Source organism: Artemia franciscana, chromosome 12 (genome assembly GCF_032884065.1).
Source record: "Artemia franciscana chromosome 12, ASM3288406v1, whole genome shotgun sequence".
NCBI classification, from domain to species: Eukaryota; Metazoa; Arthropoda; class Branchiopoda; order Anostraca; family Artemiidae; genus Artemia; species Artemia franciscana.
Window position 1 is genome coordinate 826798 of NC_088874.1, and position 18306 is coordinate 845103.

General features: G+C 33.5%; 1 protein-coding gene across 1 annotated transcript in view; it reads right to left on the reverse strand.

Annotated features, from left to right (window-relative positions):
- The window catches only part of LOC136033550 (histone-lysine N-methyltransferase Set2-like), a 178614-nt gene that overhangs the window by 14236 nt on the left and 146072 nt on the right, over positions 1-18306 (reverse strand). The window contains exon 13 of the mRNA XM_065714296.1: positions 16560-16691. Within this exon, the coding sequence (XP_065570368.1) occupies positions 16560-16691 (132 nt within the window). The remainder of the gene's footprint in view (positions 1-16559; positions 16692-18306) is intronic.

The following is an 18306-nucleotide window of genomic DNA, read 5'->3' on the forward strand; positions in this document are numbered from 1 at the left end:
CCGCCAAGTTTCACTACGATCTCTTCACTCTAAGCGTTTTCCAAGATTTCCATTTCCCCCTCCAACTCCCCCAAATGTCACCGAATCCGGTCGGAATTTAAAATAACAGCTTCCAGACACGAGGTCCTTCTAAATATCAAATTACATTAAGATCCGATATCCCGTTCGTAAGTTAAAAATACCTCATCTGGTCGGGTTCCTGATATGCCTGCCAACTTTTAGCGATCGCTATATTGATCACGTATCTAGTTTCGAATCTTCTTTATGTAAAAATTGGGGTGATCCGGGATTCGAACCTAAGACCTCTCGCAACCTAAGCGAGAATCATACCCCTAGACCACAAGCCATACTGAAGAAGAACAATCATTTCTTTTATCGGCAAATAAAATTCTTCTCAACTAGCTTGTTCGCTCACCCCCCCCCCCCCACAGATGGTAGAATCGGGAAGAGACTAAATTTAATCTCGTTTGTTCCCTGGTACGCCTACCAAATTTTATCGTCCTAGCTTATCTGGAAGTGCCCAAACTAGCAAAAGTGGGACCGACAGACAGAAAGACAGACAGACCAACAGAAATTGCGATCTCTATATGTCACTTGGTAAATACCAAGTCCCATAAAAAAAAAATACTAGTAGCGATATTCCTATACTCGTTGTTCCTATTCCTATACTCCTATACTAAATTTCTATATTCCTGTATTCCCATACTATTACATTGGTAAACTATACTATATTCATATCAAAATGCTTTAAACAAAATCATGCTTCTGTGTGTTGTCCTCACAAATGAACATAGAAGAGAAATACAGGATAGCCCAATCCTCAATATAGGTAAATAAAACGTGAAAATCGAAGAATGTGTTACAGCCAGAAGTAATTTCAGGGGGGGGGGTCTTGACAGAACAATAATATACATCAGAAAGAAATATTGTTGATTATTTAGCAAGGGTTGTGCAAGCCTAAATGATTACCTGGCATCTCCCCAGTAACCCAATAACCTGGCATCTCGAACTCTGTTTCTTCTCCTGCTAAAAAAATGTCGCTGCATGAATAATATCCGATATTTTACAGAGTTAGTATATTTTTTTATATAATATGTTTTTATTTTTTCCATTTTTTTCCATTGGCATCTTTTTATTTCTTTAATTATTTTTTCATTTGTTTTTTTTATATTTATTTTTTCATTAGTATCTTTTTTTGCAACAACAAAAAATGATGTCGATACTGAAAAAAATTATAGCATCAATTTTTATTTTCATTTTCGAAAGTGAAACAAAAATCTTGCGCTTATTTTATTCTAAACAAATCATAGATAGAAGCCAGAAATGCTACGTACAGATGAAAGCAATGATAGTAGCAAATAATAAATAGAAGAATTTTCATCAAGGATTGTGATAAAAAAAAAATATTTGAATTCTTTACACTTTCTAGTTGTTGTTGTTTTTTATTTATTTTTTTTTACAAATTACTTTCGTTTTGGTAATAGGCAAATATCAAGTGTTAGGCCCCTAGGCACCAGTTTGACCCCCCCCCCCACTGAAATTTAGTTTCTTCAAAAACCTTTTCGAAACTAAGATAAGCCTGTATAATTAATAATTATAATAATTATAATTAATGATTAATAATTAATGTATAAGTAATTAATGTTATAATTAATGTTAAATAATTAATGTTAATGTAATTAATGTATTAATGTATAAATAATAATTAATGTATAATGTATATGTAATAATTAATAATAATTAATAATTAATGTATAATATTAATAATTATAATTAATGTATAAGCTGTATAAGCATCCGCAGAAACGTATCAGTTTTCCTTAGTATATCTTTACCTTTATGTTACTATATGGCTCATTTTTCAGTTTTCACTGTCATTTTATTAAAAAAATTGGCTCTAACTTTGCCTCCCCTCAAGATTTTGACAAAATTAGGCCACTGTTAGATATGATGAAAGGGGGCTTGTGGCTCCTTTCATGGTTGCGAAAATGAGAAAAATTTCCTTTTGATACTAAATTTCTAAAACATTAAATGCCGGGATAGACAGGTTAGACCATGAGATCTTTATCAATAAATCCTCAAAAATCGAAAAATGATTTCTAGATATCCAAACATAAAAAAAAATTGTCCAAGGCAAAATTGAACAGGGCTCAACGAGCTAGGAGTAAGTTTCTATTTTTAACCGGAGGTTCTTTTTCTTTTTTTTTGGCTAGTAAGGAGCACATAAACAAATTTCAGGAAAATATTTCAAAATTTTCGTTGTAACGAGGAGGTGTAACTTTTGTGGCTTTGGAAACCGATGTTTGTAGCAGCATATATCAGAAATCAAAATTTTTTAGAATTTAAATTTAAATCACTTGAGCATATTTATAAATAGAATGGGAAGATACTTCCCTAAAAAAAAGTGTCCATGGATATAAGCCACCAGGCACATATACCGAAACTCTTTTGGGGTTTAGAGAAGGGCTTAAATGATGAAATAACAAAAAAAAATATATAGATTATTTGACATATATCCCAGAATTTCGAAAAATTGCAAGATATCGAGGACATCATCAAAGTTTAGGTCTAAGAACCATTCAAAGATGAGAGGAAGCCTTTAGACATATGTCCCCCTATATTCCTAACACTTTAAAAATTACTCCAATTTTTTTAATATCCTCAATATTTTGTACTTTTCCTACGTTTTGCGCGTTTGTTTCGCCCCTCCCCCTCTAAAAAAGATCCTGCGGATCCACCTACTAGGAGTACATCATTTGGAAGCATCAGAGATTAATAAAAAAATTTTATCGCCCAAATTGCCACAAAATAGTACGGAACATCTACACAGAGAGGGGATTTGCGAGTGCATCCCCCTTTTTTGGGAAATACCGAAGATTGTAACATGGATGCTACGATTTTTACGTAACACCCAGCCGCTAAAAAATATTCGAAAGCACCCCCCCCTTCTCCCAGGCAATACCAAAGACTGTAAAATGGATGCTACGACTTTTGCGTAACACCCAGCCGTTAAAAAATATTTAAATGCACCCCCTCCCCTTCTCCCAGGCAATACCGAAGATTGTAAAATGGATGCTACAATTTTTACGTAATGCCCCGCTGTAAAAAAAAAAAAAAAAAAAAAAAAAAAAAAAAAAAAAAAAAAATCGAAAGCACCCGTCCGTTCTCCCAAAATGTACACAATGATATGGATGTCGATTTAATTATTGTATCCGAAACCACTTTACCAGAAAACACTTGAAGAATCCTGAAACTGGCTGATTGAAATCAGCCACTTGAAACTCACTGAAAAGACAACTTCTCAGATTGATCAATTCCAATTACTAGAAATTTGAATATTTATATTATCCTCTACTTTTTTTTAAATATCGAGTGAAATCGAAACCAGCAGCACTAGACAAAATTTGAAAAGGGACTTTTTAAGAATAGATGGAAATCTGTTGGCAAGGTTCACAAAGTTCGAATAGAAATCATTTCCCTAAAAGGACTTTCATGTCAATTTCAAGGGATATAAACTTTTGAATCAAAGGAAAATATGACGAGGAGGAAAAAAATATTTGAAGATATTATTCTGTCTGAAGTTCACATGCTGCTCAAAGAACAGAAAAACTAAACCGATAAATGAAAAAAAAAAATACAGAAAAATTGATAAAAATACAATAATCTTAGGTTTTAACCTTCATTTTTAGATGCATAGTCTTCTTTATTTATTGTTATTATTTTGTTTCAACTTTTATTGATACTGCAGAAGGGTTGACGAGAAATCGGTTATAGTTTATATTTCAGTTATGTGATTAATTACTTCTTTGTGTTTTTTATATTATGTTACTTATCTATTTTTTCCTATTTTTTGTGTTTGGTTTCTTATTTGTTAAGAAATATAAGTATCCGCGTCGTCACAAGTTCTTTTTTTGTATCTCTCGGCGGTTATGTGTTTTTTTGTTGTTTTTTTTGTAATAAATTTTTTTTGAACTTTTTTTTTGTCTAAAAGATATGTTTTTACTTCTTTTTTCTTGTACAGTTCACACTCTTTAAAAAGCACACGCTGCTAAACACATACTCAGAGGATAACCCTACTGGAATGGGGATGCGACTTACTGAAATGTCTTAACATTTTGTATGCCTTTCCCTTTTCAAACGGCATCATCCTTATCTTTATTTGGAATAACTCCCACCGAACTTTCCGATCATTTGGTATCACTCACTTACGATTATTTGGCATTACTCATATACCGAACTATTTGATTATTTGGCCTCAGCATCCAATATATTTCTTTACAATAAAGGGGAGTAAGTGCCACCATTATTTTCTTATTCATGTGCCTTCTTTTATGCCACACATCAGGCCATACGCCAGATATTAAGCCTTGTACATTGGTAAATGTTCTTCTTCAAATTTTTTTACAGATTTTTTAAAAGAATGATCTTCGGCAATAGGTCATCTTTCATAAGCAGAACGTGTTCTAGCCATCTCAGTCTTTCCCTGATTATAGCCATAGAAAGAGGGATAGAACCACATTTTTCGTACAGCTTATTGTTTGAAATACGGTAAGTCAGACGGGTGCCCAAAAGAATCCGTTGACAATTCTTCTGGAAAACATGTAACAAATCCCCTAAGTCTTTCGAAGCGCTCGTGTTTTAGAACCACACTTATGCAGTTTTAACTATAACAAATTTCGATTTTATTTCCATCGCTAGTGGTATTTCTGCAGATATACCGCTTTTTAAATTCAGCTAAGGGTTGTTTTCTTTTTTGCAGTTTGTCATATCTTCCTTTTTGTCTTGCATGTTTTCATCTAACATACAAATTAGATGCATGCTACAGCTATATTTTATATCTTACAGAGAATAATATAAATAAATTTATGCCATTTTCAAGGAAGATAAACATTGGCATTATACCAATAGCAAAAATATACGATTTTGATTCCTGTCTAGAGAAGCATACATTACCCAAATATTTTTATGCTTTTAAAACCATAAAGTACAACTCCATATGGTTGTAGCAGTAGCTGCAATCTAGTGAAGAGCGACCTACAGTCCATAGTAACCAAAAATTTGTAAACGTGTTTTGAAAAAAAAACTGTGCAGCGAGAAAAAACTTTCATATAAAGATGATAACTATTATTTATGCCTATCTTGATAGTAAAAGTATATTCTGGAATCTTACATTACATCATAGATAGAATTTCATAACTTTTTCTTATATTTATCAGTTTCTATATAATATAATACTATTGGTGAGGTAACTCACTGTAGAAAAAGAGTTTCAAACCATGTTCATGGTTACAATCAAGCTTTTTAAATAGCAACGATACTATGGAATTATCTAAGGTTCCAATTTTTTGCTTGAATGTTCGGGAACCTTGATCAATAAATAAATTTCGTGTCGTTGATGAGAGAGGGGGAAATTGAGTGTAATATATATTGGCTGAAGCCTTGCCTTTAATGATTGATTAAGGGCATATATTTGATATTTATTTTGACATACAAGGGAGCTGTAGGCAATAAAGTGCTATCGATTCCGCTTTTTACACTTTCTAATGAAAAAATTGCTATTTGAGGCTACTTCTAAATTTTAAACAGATATCTTGGGAGGAAGATTGATGGGGGTTGGGTTTACGGAAAAGGCCAGGCATCAAAAAGTAGCTTAATGGGGTCTGGTTACTCTACAATTATTTTTGACTTTTAAAAAATGAAATGAACTTTCGATTTCTAATCAAATAAGCGTTTACTTCAAAACTATTTCTGGCGTAAATGCCAGGACGGCAATATATAAAGACATGCAATATTCCTGTAATTTGTAAAAAAAAAAAAAGTTGTCTGTTACAGCTGTAATTTCAACACTGAAATTAATAACGGTATTACAAATACAGAAGAGAGAATAATGAGGACTTTTTTTCCCAAGACTTTTCGAAATATATTCAATTTTTTTTTATATATTCAAATAGTTTTTGTTCATTCACTGTCTTGGGAAAAAGATCCTCATTATTCTCTCTTCTGTATTTGTATTATGGAAAGGCAGTGTGGGCTTCGTCTTTGAAGAATTGAAGCTAATTGAACTTTGAACTTTGAGGCTAATAAACAGAACTTTGAAGCTAATAAAAAGAACGATAATGCGAAAAACATGCCTAATTGGTTCTTTTTTGAGATTTTTAGCCAATTAAAAATGAAAATTTTTAGTCAAAAAAGTAGTCCCTCTGTTTCTCAGCTGCTAAAACATTTTTGTCCATTGCGAAATTTTATAAGACAGGAGACTTTCTTTCAATACTTAAAAACAAACAAAAATGATGAATTTTTTAATAACTTCTTTCCAAGTAATAACATTTCCCAGAAACAGAAAATCTAGCTAGATATTTTGGAAAAGGAAACTTCAAAGTCCTCATATAACGCACACCTTTAAAAAAAAATGATTACCCTTTCTTTTCGATAATTACTACCGTTTTTGATTATTAATTAATTAGTATAATTAATTAATTTGATTACTACCGTATCTTTTTCAAGAAGCAAGAATTTTCAAAACATGTCTAAGGCCTCCCACATGCAAAATAAGCACTGAATGTTCATGATCCTTTTCGAGAATTACTACCATTTTTATTATTAATCAATTAGTATAATTAGTTAATTTGATTACTACTGTATCTTTTTCAAGAAGGAAGAATCGTAGAATATGCCCACGGCCTCCCACATACAAACTAAGCACTGAATGTTCATGATCCTTTTCGAGGATAATACCGTTTTTGATTATTAATTAATTTGATGGAAGCAAGAATCGTAAAATATGCCCACGGCCTCTCGCATACAAACTATGCACTGAATGTTCATGAAAGTTCAAGACAACATCGAGGAAAATAACAGCGACATATACCGCATAGCGAATAAAGAATGTATAGCGAATATCGACGTATGTCGAAACAAGAAGTTTTGTATTTATTATCTATCTTTACATAATTGGTGTGTCGCCAATCACGTGAGGGTATAAAACTAAAGCTATTATACCTCTGGAGCACTTTTACAATAAGACTCAATTAGTTTCCGATCATTACTAGAGGGTACATATTGTTCATAGTTTAAGAAAAAGATCGTTCCTTATTTACAACCTTCGCTAGACCAACTTCACACTGACTAATAAGCAGTATATCACCAGCATATCCGAAACAAAATATTTCAGAAAACACATAGAAAAGATACTTGAAGGGGCGCTGGATAAACAACCGCACATCACAAGAGATTATACTCTTTTTTTCATGTTTGAGGCCTGAAGGCAAGTGAGTAATTTTCATTATAGATTCTGCGTATCAAGAGGTGACAAATTTTAAATGTAGTTTGGTCAGTATGCCTTGCTTAGTCTCATGACTGGAGGATCAAGTTGAAACTTACAGGGGAAGTTTTTTTTTCCTGAATAATATTTTGCTTGACACAAGATACAAATATTTCTTGGGTCTGGTCACTAAAAATGAGTTTATATTTTTTATTTTTATGGCGGTCTTCTGACAGTCTTTTTGACTAGTCAAATAATGAAGGCAAAAAATTATAGACAATAGGAAACAACAAGTTTTCCAACATCAAAAAAAAAAGATTTAAGCATAACAAGTCCCAATGCATCGATTGTTGCTTGCTTAGGACAAAAAGGGAATACAAATAAGTGTTAACACTTCCTTGAATGAGAAAAACGAAGAAAAAAATGATTAATGCTGAAGGCAATATGTCTTCAGTGCACAATAAAAAAAAAAAAAAAAAAAAAAAAAAAAAAAAAAAAAAAAAAAAAAAAAAAAAAAAAATTGAGGGCCATTCTTCGAGCTTTCATGATAAGGAAGTCTCACTGATTTTTTGAGAAATACTCCTTCGTTCATAATTCTGGGTCCGTTTCAAACATTGACCAAACGGCCTGCTCTAAGAATATTAACGGAAGTGTAACTGTTATAAAAGACACTGTCTTTGCTGATCACTTACCCCTACTAGCATCTCTAAGCATAAAACCAGCTCTGCGTCAACCCAAGAACGACAAGTGGAAAGTAGTGAGTGAATGGGATGAAATTAATACTACTTTGTGTCATCAGGTGCTGAACTCACTTCTTGTAAAGATACGAATCCCCTTCCATTTACTCCAAGTGAATTCGAATTTTGATCCCGCAGATGCGAGAGTACTCATCAATATATTCTGTGCCAAAATTACTCACTCGCTCCTCTGAGCTGAAAAAATAGCAGTTCCTACTAGAAAGGTTAGAATGAAAACAGAAATTCACAAATTCTCGCAAAATCCGGCCCTAGTTAAGTGTTGCAACGAGTTTTGGTTTAGAATCTGGCAAGATTGTGATAGGCCCAAATCCGGTCCTGTTAACTCTGTCCGTTTATGAACGAAACGAAAATTTGACAAGCAACTGAAAGCTCATCGTACAAAATTAACAGAAGAGTACTCCTCTAGAATCGTAGGTGACCCAAAACTAATCTGGAAAGCCCGGTTGAGCGAACCGGCTGCCAGAAAACCCCATAATTCGATTAGCGAAAAAGATTGGGAATCGTACTTTTCCAACGAATTCAGTGCCCCCGACCCAAATACGTCTAATCCCTTCGCAAACCGGCTAGAATCAGTATTATCCAACCAGTGTGTCCCTGATTTTGTCGTTACTTACGGAAGCGTACATGAAGCTATTTTAAAGCTGAAGAAGAAACATTCTCGTGGTGCAGACGAACTGTGCGCACTAAATCTGCTACACGGTACCACTATGCTTATTGAATATCTGACGCTGCTATTCCAGATTATTTTCACCACTGGCATAGTACTTGACTCTTTTTGTGTCGGTTTGCTCTCGCCCATCCTTAAAAAAGGGAAACCACCAGACCCATGCTCTTTGTACAGGCCAATCACTGTTGCTCCAGTGCTCTGTAAAGTCCTAGAGATCTTAGTCTCAAAAGAAATTCAATATTCGTGCCGAATGCCTGACCACCAGTTCGGTTTCCGACCCGGTCTCGGTTATTCTCACGCTCTCTTCAGTCTTGCCGCTATTCTAGCAGATTCTCACGAATCTCGTGACCTTATAGTGATTGGTGCTTTTGATGTGAGTAGAGCGTTTGATTCGTCGATTCACGCTCAGGCCCTTTTAGCCGCTTACCAGCAAGGTGTAAACCTCCGTGTCACTAGCGTACTGTACGATATGTATTGCCGTTTAAAAGCGCGTATAAAGATAGGTAACCGCATCACATCAGTGGTTCTTCAAGTAGAGAAAGGTGTCCGCCAGGGGTCATTATTATCCCCAAGTTTGTACAATAAGAGTGTTTTAAATGCCCAGGCATGTGTCAATGTTTCATGTATCTCCAATAATATAAATGTGTCGCTACTTACATACGCGGACGATCTATTACATCTAAGTCAGTCTATTAGGGGTCTGCAATCGAATTTCTTGATCCTACGTGATGAATACCGAAAAATCGGCCTGGCTTTCAATACTTCTAAATCTGCAGTTCTTTTTTTCAATTATAGTCCTTCTCAGCCTGAACACCTCCTGCTAGCTAGCGAGTCAATTACCGTTTCATCTCACGTGGTGTATCTGGGTCTACCCATAGGCCGTAACCTTAAAGAAACTCGTCTACTGCTCGTAAAACACGTCGAGAAAAAACTCCGTACCGCGTATGGGTCTATCGTCGCCAGCCGACTCCTCTTATGCCGAAAGTATTTCGCGAATATGTATGACGCTGTCGCATTGCCGCATATTCTATGTATTGCGCCATTTTGGAATTTATTAACTGACACCCAAAAACACAAGCTCCGGTCCCTTTATTTTAGGTTCGCGAAGTTCCTGCTGCGATGCCCCTTGTGGACGAGAAATACTTACATGATTGATAAACACAGGATTGCAGACCCCAGTATCGCGTTTAACCGGTTGATTTCTAATTTTCAGGCAAAATGGAACCACCCCTGGCTTAAACACTTCTACAGTTCTTGATTGTGTATTTTTCCATGTTGTGTTTTAAATTTCTCTCCGTTTCTTTCCATGTGAAAAATACGGGTAATAAATATTTTACTTACTTACTTACTTACTATGAGGCATCATTTAGACTTGTTTTTTTTTTTTTTTTTTTTTTTGTATGAAAATAATCGATTATCACTTACTTTTATATCATATTTTGAAATAATATTGCTAGTTTTATTAACTTCTTGTCACTGACACAAAAAGCGGATCTGTCATACCTCCGGATAACGTTTTTGTAAAAGAGGATAAATTGGCTGAGGCCCGTTGAGCATGATGAACGTCTTAATTGAGGAACGTCTTAGTTGGTTTAGACATGTCATTACAATTGTCTTATCCCTGATTACTTTTGCTAAAAAGCAGACAGCAGGATAAAAAAAAATATCTTCCATCTCAGATTAGGGGGGTGAGACATCAAAAATGGTCTGGCTATTTTTTTTTTTTTTTATAATTTCTTGAGTAGGGATAGAAGATAAGTGTGAGAGTTCGGCTATGATATTTCAAAAAGAGTGCCGTGACAGTTTTTTATAACCTAGATTAATAGCCCACTTTTCAGACTAAGCAATTGTTATCGTTTTGTTTCAATAAGTATAAAAAAGGATATATATATATATATATATATATATATATATATATATATATATATATATATATATATATATATATATATATTTATACGTATATATACTTTCTTTGATGAAACCATCTGTCTTATTCTGTTTGTAAAAAAAATAATAATAATAATAACAAATGGTCAGGACATGTTCCTCGTCGTGTTATAAAAAAGTCAAAGTGTTAACTACAGACTCGCAAAATTGTATAGAAAACGCAACCTTTGGTGCGTTAATTTAAAAAAAAAGATTAGGGTAGAAGAGGAGTGTGTGAAGCTACATTGGACTTAGGCCCCTTTGTGCTGTAATGAGTCGTTAGCAGTAGTAGTAGTAGTATTAGCAGTAGTTACTATCTTTATAGACGAGCAATAATTGTGTATTTATTTATGTAATTTTTGTTCTCGAAAACGGCTCCATATTTTTTCGGGAAAATTGTTTATCTTGGGATATTTTCGCATAAAAAAAACAACATCTAGATAGGTCAGCAGTCTGAGGAAATAAACAGTTCGTGGTAACGAACTGTAGTAAGGAGCGACCGGGCTCAATAGTAACTGAAACTCTGAAAAACGGAATTTTGAAACCAATAGTTACATCAAAAGAATCGCATTTTAATGCTGATTTCAAATATATAAGTTTCAGCAAGTTTAGTCTTACCATAAAAAGTTACGCGCCTGAGAAAATTTGCCTTATTTTAGAAAATAGGGGGAACATCCCCTAAAAGTCAAAAAATTTTAACGAAAATCACACCATCAGATTCAGCGCGTCAGAAAACCATACAGTAGATGTTTCAAGCTCATATCTACAAAAATGTGAAATATTGTTTTTTTTGCCAGAAGACAGATCACGGATGCGTGTTTATTTGTGTGTTTGTTTTTTTTTCAAGGAGTGATCGGACCGACCCAGTGGCCCTAGAATGTCGCGAGAGGGTTCATTCTATCAGAAATTAAAAGTTCTAGTGCCCTTTTTAAGTGACCAAAAAATCGGAGAGCACCTAGGCCCCCTTCCACATTCTTTTTTTTTCGAAGTCACCGGATCAAAATTTCGAAATAGCCATTTTGTTCAGCATATCCAAAGAACCTTATAACACTGTCTTTGGGGACGACTTAATCCCCACAGTCCCAAGGGAGGGGCTGTAAGTTACAAACTTTGACCATTATTTACATATAGTAATAGTTATTGGGAACTACACAGACGTTGCCAGGGGACTTTTTCACGTTGGGGTGGGGGTGGGTCGGTGGGAGGGGGTTATGTAGGAGGACCTTTCCATGGAGAAATATATCCTGAGTAAAGAGAATTTCCATAAAGGGGGCGCAGGATTTTCTGGCATTATTTAGAAAAAAAAACAATGAGAAAATAAAAAAAAATTGCAGCTGGAAGTAATGAGCAGCATTAAAACTTAAAACGAACATAAAATATTACGTATATAAGGGTGTTCGTCTCGTTCCTTGTGTTTACATATAGTAATGGTTATTGGGAAGTGTACAGACGTTTTCAAGGGGATTTTTTGGGGTTGGGGGGGGGGGGTTAAAGGGAGGGGGCTACGTGGGGGATCTTTTCTTGAGAAAGACTTTTCTTCAATGAGAGAACTGGAACTTCAGTTTTGGAATTGACTTCCTTTGTTTTCTAAGTATTGAAGTTCCCAGATATACAGAGTCACTTTCACACTACGTTCGTAATTCCCTATGCTAAGTGAATAAGTTACATTACGCTTAGTATAACATATCAAACAGTTCGTGGTAACTAACTGTAGTAAGGAGCGATCCGGCTCAATAGTAACCGAAACTCTAAAAAACGGAATTTTGATACCAATAGCTACATCAAAAGAATTGCATTTTATCCTGATTTTAAATATATAAGTTTCATCAAGTTTAGTTTTACCCATCAAAAGTTACGAGCCTGAAAAAATTGCCTTGTTTTAGAAAACAACCCCTAATTGTCATAAAATCTTAACAAAAATCACACCATCAGATTCGGCGTATCAGAGAACCCTACTGTAGAAGTTTGAAGCTCGAATCTATAAAAATGTGGAATTTTGTATTTTTTACCAGAAGACAGATCACGGATGCGTGTTTGTTTGTTGTTGTTTTTTTTTCCAGGGGTGATCGTATCGACTCAGTGGTCCTTGAATGTCGAGAGAGGGCTTATTCTAACGTAAATTAAAAGTTCTAGTGCCCTTTTTAAGTGACCAAAAAATTGGAGGGCACCGATGCCCCCTCCCACGTACATTTTTCCCCAAAGTCACCGGAACAAAAACGTTCATACAAAAAATAAAAAAATCGAATTGCATTTTTAAGTTACCAAAAATTGGAGGGCAACTAGGCCTCCTCCCCCACTCTTTTTTTATCAAAATCGTCCGATCAAAACTATGAGAAAGCTATATAGCAAAAAAAAATAATCTGCAAATTTCGTTTTAATTATTCATGTGCGGTGAGCCAAAATCAAAACATGCATTAATTCAAAAACGTTCAGAAATTAAATAAAAAAAAACGAGTTTTTTAACTTCAAGTAAGGAGCGACATTAAAATTAAAAACGAACAGAAATTATTCCTTATATGAAAGGGGTTGTCCCCTCCTCAACATTACGCTCTTTACGCTAAAGTTTTTTAATGTTTTAAAAAGAAGAGTTGTGACAGAGTCAAACTTTAGCGTAAAGAGCAGGGCGTTACAGAGGGAACAACCCCTTTCATATGCGGAATAGTTTCTGTTCGTTTTAATTTTTAATGTCGCTCCTTACTTGCAGTTAAAAAAAAAATTTTTTATTTAATTCGTTAAGAGCCTTACTTTTGGTTTCTGCAAATTATGTCATATACTATGTTATAACATCCAATAAGATTGTCTTATATAATGTCATGCATAGTATAAATAAGATTGTTGAGTTTATATTAAGATTGTTGAGTTTATATTGGGTTATTTATATAATATAATGTCTGTTGGAAGGTCCAAAAAACGAAAATTTGCAGTTGCAGTTACTATAAATGATGATTCGTTGGAACCAACAGATGAACTATCAAACGTGACAAAAACAACAATTAGAACGTGTCAAAACTGAAAATGAAGAGCAAAGGCAAGCGCAGTTGGATGATATGGGACACTGAGCATGTGAGCGAGTCAAAAATAAAAATGAAGAGCAAAGACACAAGCGGTTAGAAGACATGCGACACCAAGTATGCGATCAAGTCAAAATGAAACTGAAGAGTAGAAACACACACGGGTTAGAAGACATGCGACACCAAACATGTGAGCGAGTAAATGAAAATCAACCTGAACAGCGAGAATCAAAACATGTCAAAATTAAAAATAATAGCGATAATGACTGGGTTTGGGATTTTGACATGGATAAGGTCATCACGGATACACATCAAGGATGGAAAAGGACATGTATTTCATAATGACGAAGGACAAGGCGACATAAAACGAACCAAACAAATTGAAAAAGATAGCGACGATGATTGTGTTTTGTATTTGACATGAATAAGGTCATCAATGCCAACGATCCCTTGTTAAAAAATACAAAGGTTTGGCGATATGTATTTCAAAATGACGAAAAACAAGCCGAGTAAAAACAAACCAAACAAATTGAAAATGATAGTGATGATGATTGGGTTTTGGATTTTGACACGGATAAGGTCATAAATGCCTTCCATACCTTTGAAAACAAAACACATGGAGTAGATAAATCGTTAGAAGAAAAAGAAGTTTCTTTCACACCACTTGAACCATTAAAAGAAACAAAGGTGGTCATTAATGCCTACCATACCTTGGAAATTAAAAACCTGGACTAGATAAATCGTTGAAAGAAAAAGAAGTTTTTGTCCCACTACATGAACAATTGAAAGAAGCAAAATTTCGGCGATATGTCTTTCATAATGACAAAAGACAAGCCGAGACAAATGTTAAAGGTCGACTAAAAATAAATAAATGTAATTTTACAACGGCAATACTAAGGTCTATCTAACGGCACTACTCTAATGTAAGGTCTATTTGGACGTCATGACATGAAGAAAAGGATCAAATTGTCTCCGTTTAGAAGACAAGCGACACGAAAATCCATATATAGAAGCCAGTCGCGTGCCTAGTGCCAGGACCAGGCGGTCAAAAATTCTGTTGAAAAGAAATATCAAAATCTAAGAAAATATCTGAAAAAAAATTGATGGCTGCTTTAAAACATGCAGAGTTACAGCAGAGAAAGATAAACCTGCCCCTGACTCCAATGTTTCCATTAATACAGTACCCCCTTCAGTGTCTTTTTTTAAGGTCTAATTTTAAACATTAGCAATCTATTTTACTAGTGTGCCTGTGCCTGGATATTCAGGATAAAAATAATTTCACTCGAAACCCATTTTTTATTATTACAGCAAAACTGACATTTAAGTCTTAAGGAGTGAACTGTGAATAAGAGAAAGAGAAGAAAAAAGGGAAATCTTTTTATATAGTTACACAAATCCACTTAGTAGTTCAGCTCAAAAACGTCACCCGTTTGGGACCTTACAAATTTAAATTTTAGTATTTTGATATCAGTTTGATTGTTTGTTTTTGTTTAGTTAGTGTTAATGCAACACGTTTACAGTTATTGTAACACGTTTGCTTTTACGAACATTTATGAGTAATTTGAATATGAATAGCTTTGACATTTATGACCAATTTCTTCATGAATAAGTTATACAAGTTTGAACACAAAATCTTGGTAAAAATCGTTCTAATATATTTAAAAAAAAAGAAAATTACAGTTAGGTATCAGATATCTCGTTGACGAAGCCATTAGTTTCAGTATTTGATTAAGAAAAACATCTGAAAAAAACTTTAAACGTTTAAGAGTTCCCCTACGGCATTTAGTATTCCCAAAAGGTAAATGCTTTAATGTAATTTAGACTTGTTTCTTCTCGGCACAAAGAACAATAAAGGGAACTTTACAATTCTAAACTACTAAACTTTTCCATTTGAACTATTTTCTTAAAATTAAATACTTCCTTGTGATAGTTTCATTCCTTTCTAAAATTATTATTTAGATTCATTATTTAATTACTTACGTTGTCTAATCTATCTTATCTATTTGCTTTTTGTTTTATTTTTATCGATATCTTATTATCCTATCTTATTTTGTTTGTCTTATTTATCATCTTCACCTTAATTTGTATTGTTATCTTATTTTAATCTACATTTATCATTATCTAAACTTATCATTATTAAACTAAAATTCTATTCATCCTTTCCACAATTTGTTTTACTTATACTACTTATTTATTTATAGTTATAGACATAAACTTTATCCTAGTTATAGTTTATTTATAATACCTATCTATCTTTCTTATAGTTAGTATCTATCTATCTAAAGGTTTTTGTATTACAGGTTTTACACGATATAAATTGCAGGAAAATAGCATACAATTAATATAATTTACGATATACGAAATAATATAATTTTATAAGAAAATTAATAAGTTTCATTAAATTAGAATTATTATCAACAAATTTTTAATTAAATTATTATAAAATGAGCTTGACTTTGGGGTTATTGTTATTATTCTAATTCATTATTATTATTCTTATCTTTATTTATTCTTCATCATATTAATATTTGGGTTAGTTTTATTAATTTTATATTATTATAATTATTAGTATTGTTATTTTTCGTCAATTACCGTTAAGTTTTATTTCCAGAACACAAGAATAGTGTACCATGTTTCTCTTTATATCTTCATATCTTTTTATGTCTTCAATTTATTTACATCATCATTTCGAATCATCACCACCCCGAACTTTATCATTCAGCTATTTAAATCTCAAACACATTATAAGCCGAAAAAGATGATTTTCCTTTAAGCATTATAGTGAAATAAATTAAACTTAAGTATATAGTAAACATCACATATGGATAAATGAATAAGTGAATAAGTTTACCTTAAAGTAAATAGTAAGTTAAAATAAACTTGATAAATACTGTTAAATATAGTGCAGGCAAGGAAGAAAAAGCTATACTTACGCTAATCAAATGTTCTTGTACAAGAAGACCACGTCTTCTTTCTCTCTGTGCCAATTTTTCGTGAGTAGTATGTGTTTCCATCGGTGGGGTGAGAATATTTCGGCCACTTGGCAGTTCAATGTCCATGGATTCCTATATTGAGGAAATTTATGTCATAATAATTACAATGATTTTAGAGACATATATCTAAAGAAAATAATCAATTAATCAAATTCGTTAATTATTCCCGACGAGTTCTAACGTAGAGAGGTATATGTATGTAAAATAAACATTATTACAAAAAAAATAATTCAATATAAAATGATATAAAATATACATACAAATTTTTTAAGCTTCGTAGAAGAATTTTTTTTTCTTATAATGTGTTACCGGGCTCAATAGTAACTGAAACTCTGAAAAACGGAATTTTGATATCAATAGCTACATCAAAAGAATCGCATTTTAATGCTGATTTTAAATATATAAGTTTCATCAAGTTTAGTCTTACCTATCAAAAGTTACGAGCCTGAGAAAATTTGCCTTATTTAAGAAAATAGGGCGAAACATCCCCTAAAAGTCGTAGAATCTTAACGAAAATGACACTATCAGATTCAGCGTATCTGAGAACCCTACTGTAGAAGTTTCAAGCTCCTATCTACAAAAATGTTGAATTATGTATTTTTTACCAGAAGACAAATCAAAGGTGCGTGTTTTTTTTTTTTTTTTTTTTTTTTTTTTTTTTTTTTTTTCCAGGGGTCATCGTATCGACCAAGTGGCCCTAGAATGTCGCAAAATGGCTCATTCTAACGGAAATGAAAAGTTCTAGTGCCCTTTTTAACGAATCTTAACGAAAATGACACTATCAGATTCAGCGTATCAGAGAACCCTACTGTAGAAGTTTCAAGCTCCTATCTACAAAAATGTGGAATTTTGTATTTTTTGCCAGAAGACAAATCACGGGTGCGTGTTTATTTGTTGTTTTTTTTTGTTTTTTTTCAGGGGTCATCGTATCGACCAAGTGGTCCTAGAATGTCGCAAAATGGCTCATTCTAACGGAAATGAAAAGTTCTAGTGCCCTTTTTAAGTGACCAAAAAAATTGGAGGGCATCTAGGCCCCCTCCCACGCTCATTGTTTTCCCCTCCGCAATCCCTCGCTAATTAAGCTAAAGCTTTTAATTGTTTTAAAAAGCAAAATTGTGACAAAGAGTCAAACTTTAGCGTAAAGAGCGAGGGATTGCGGAGGGGACAATCCATTTCATATACGGAGTAATTTCTGTTCGTTTTAAGTTTTAATGTCACTTATTACTTTCAGTTAAAAAAACTAGTTTTTTTTTATTTAATTTCAATCCTAAAACGAAAAATTTACCTCTACTAAAAAGGGAGAGGTTTACATGTTAAATTTGAACAACGATAGAAATCAGTGAAAGAGTTATTTTAAGCTTCAGAACAGCATTTAACGCATTCTAGGTAGAGTGGTTTTATGTCTCAAGTCTTACTTAGTAGGACTAATATTAGTAGGACTAAGGGTTGAAACAGGACAATTCAAAAGTAAATAAAATATTTGCTGTATTTAAAAGTTCAATAGCTTAATTAACTTCACAAAAGTTGGATTTAGCTAAATATCGTTAGTCACGGCTGACTAACTGTAAAACCACATGGAATGCAAGCAGAGTTGTGTGCTGCGTGAAAATGTGAGGCAAATGTTCTACTAAAAAATTGCAGAAAAAATACCCTAGTTTCCTAGTTGCCCTAAAGTTGCCCTAGTTGC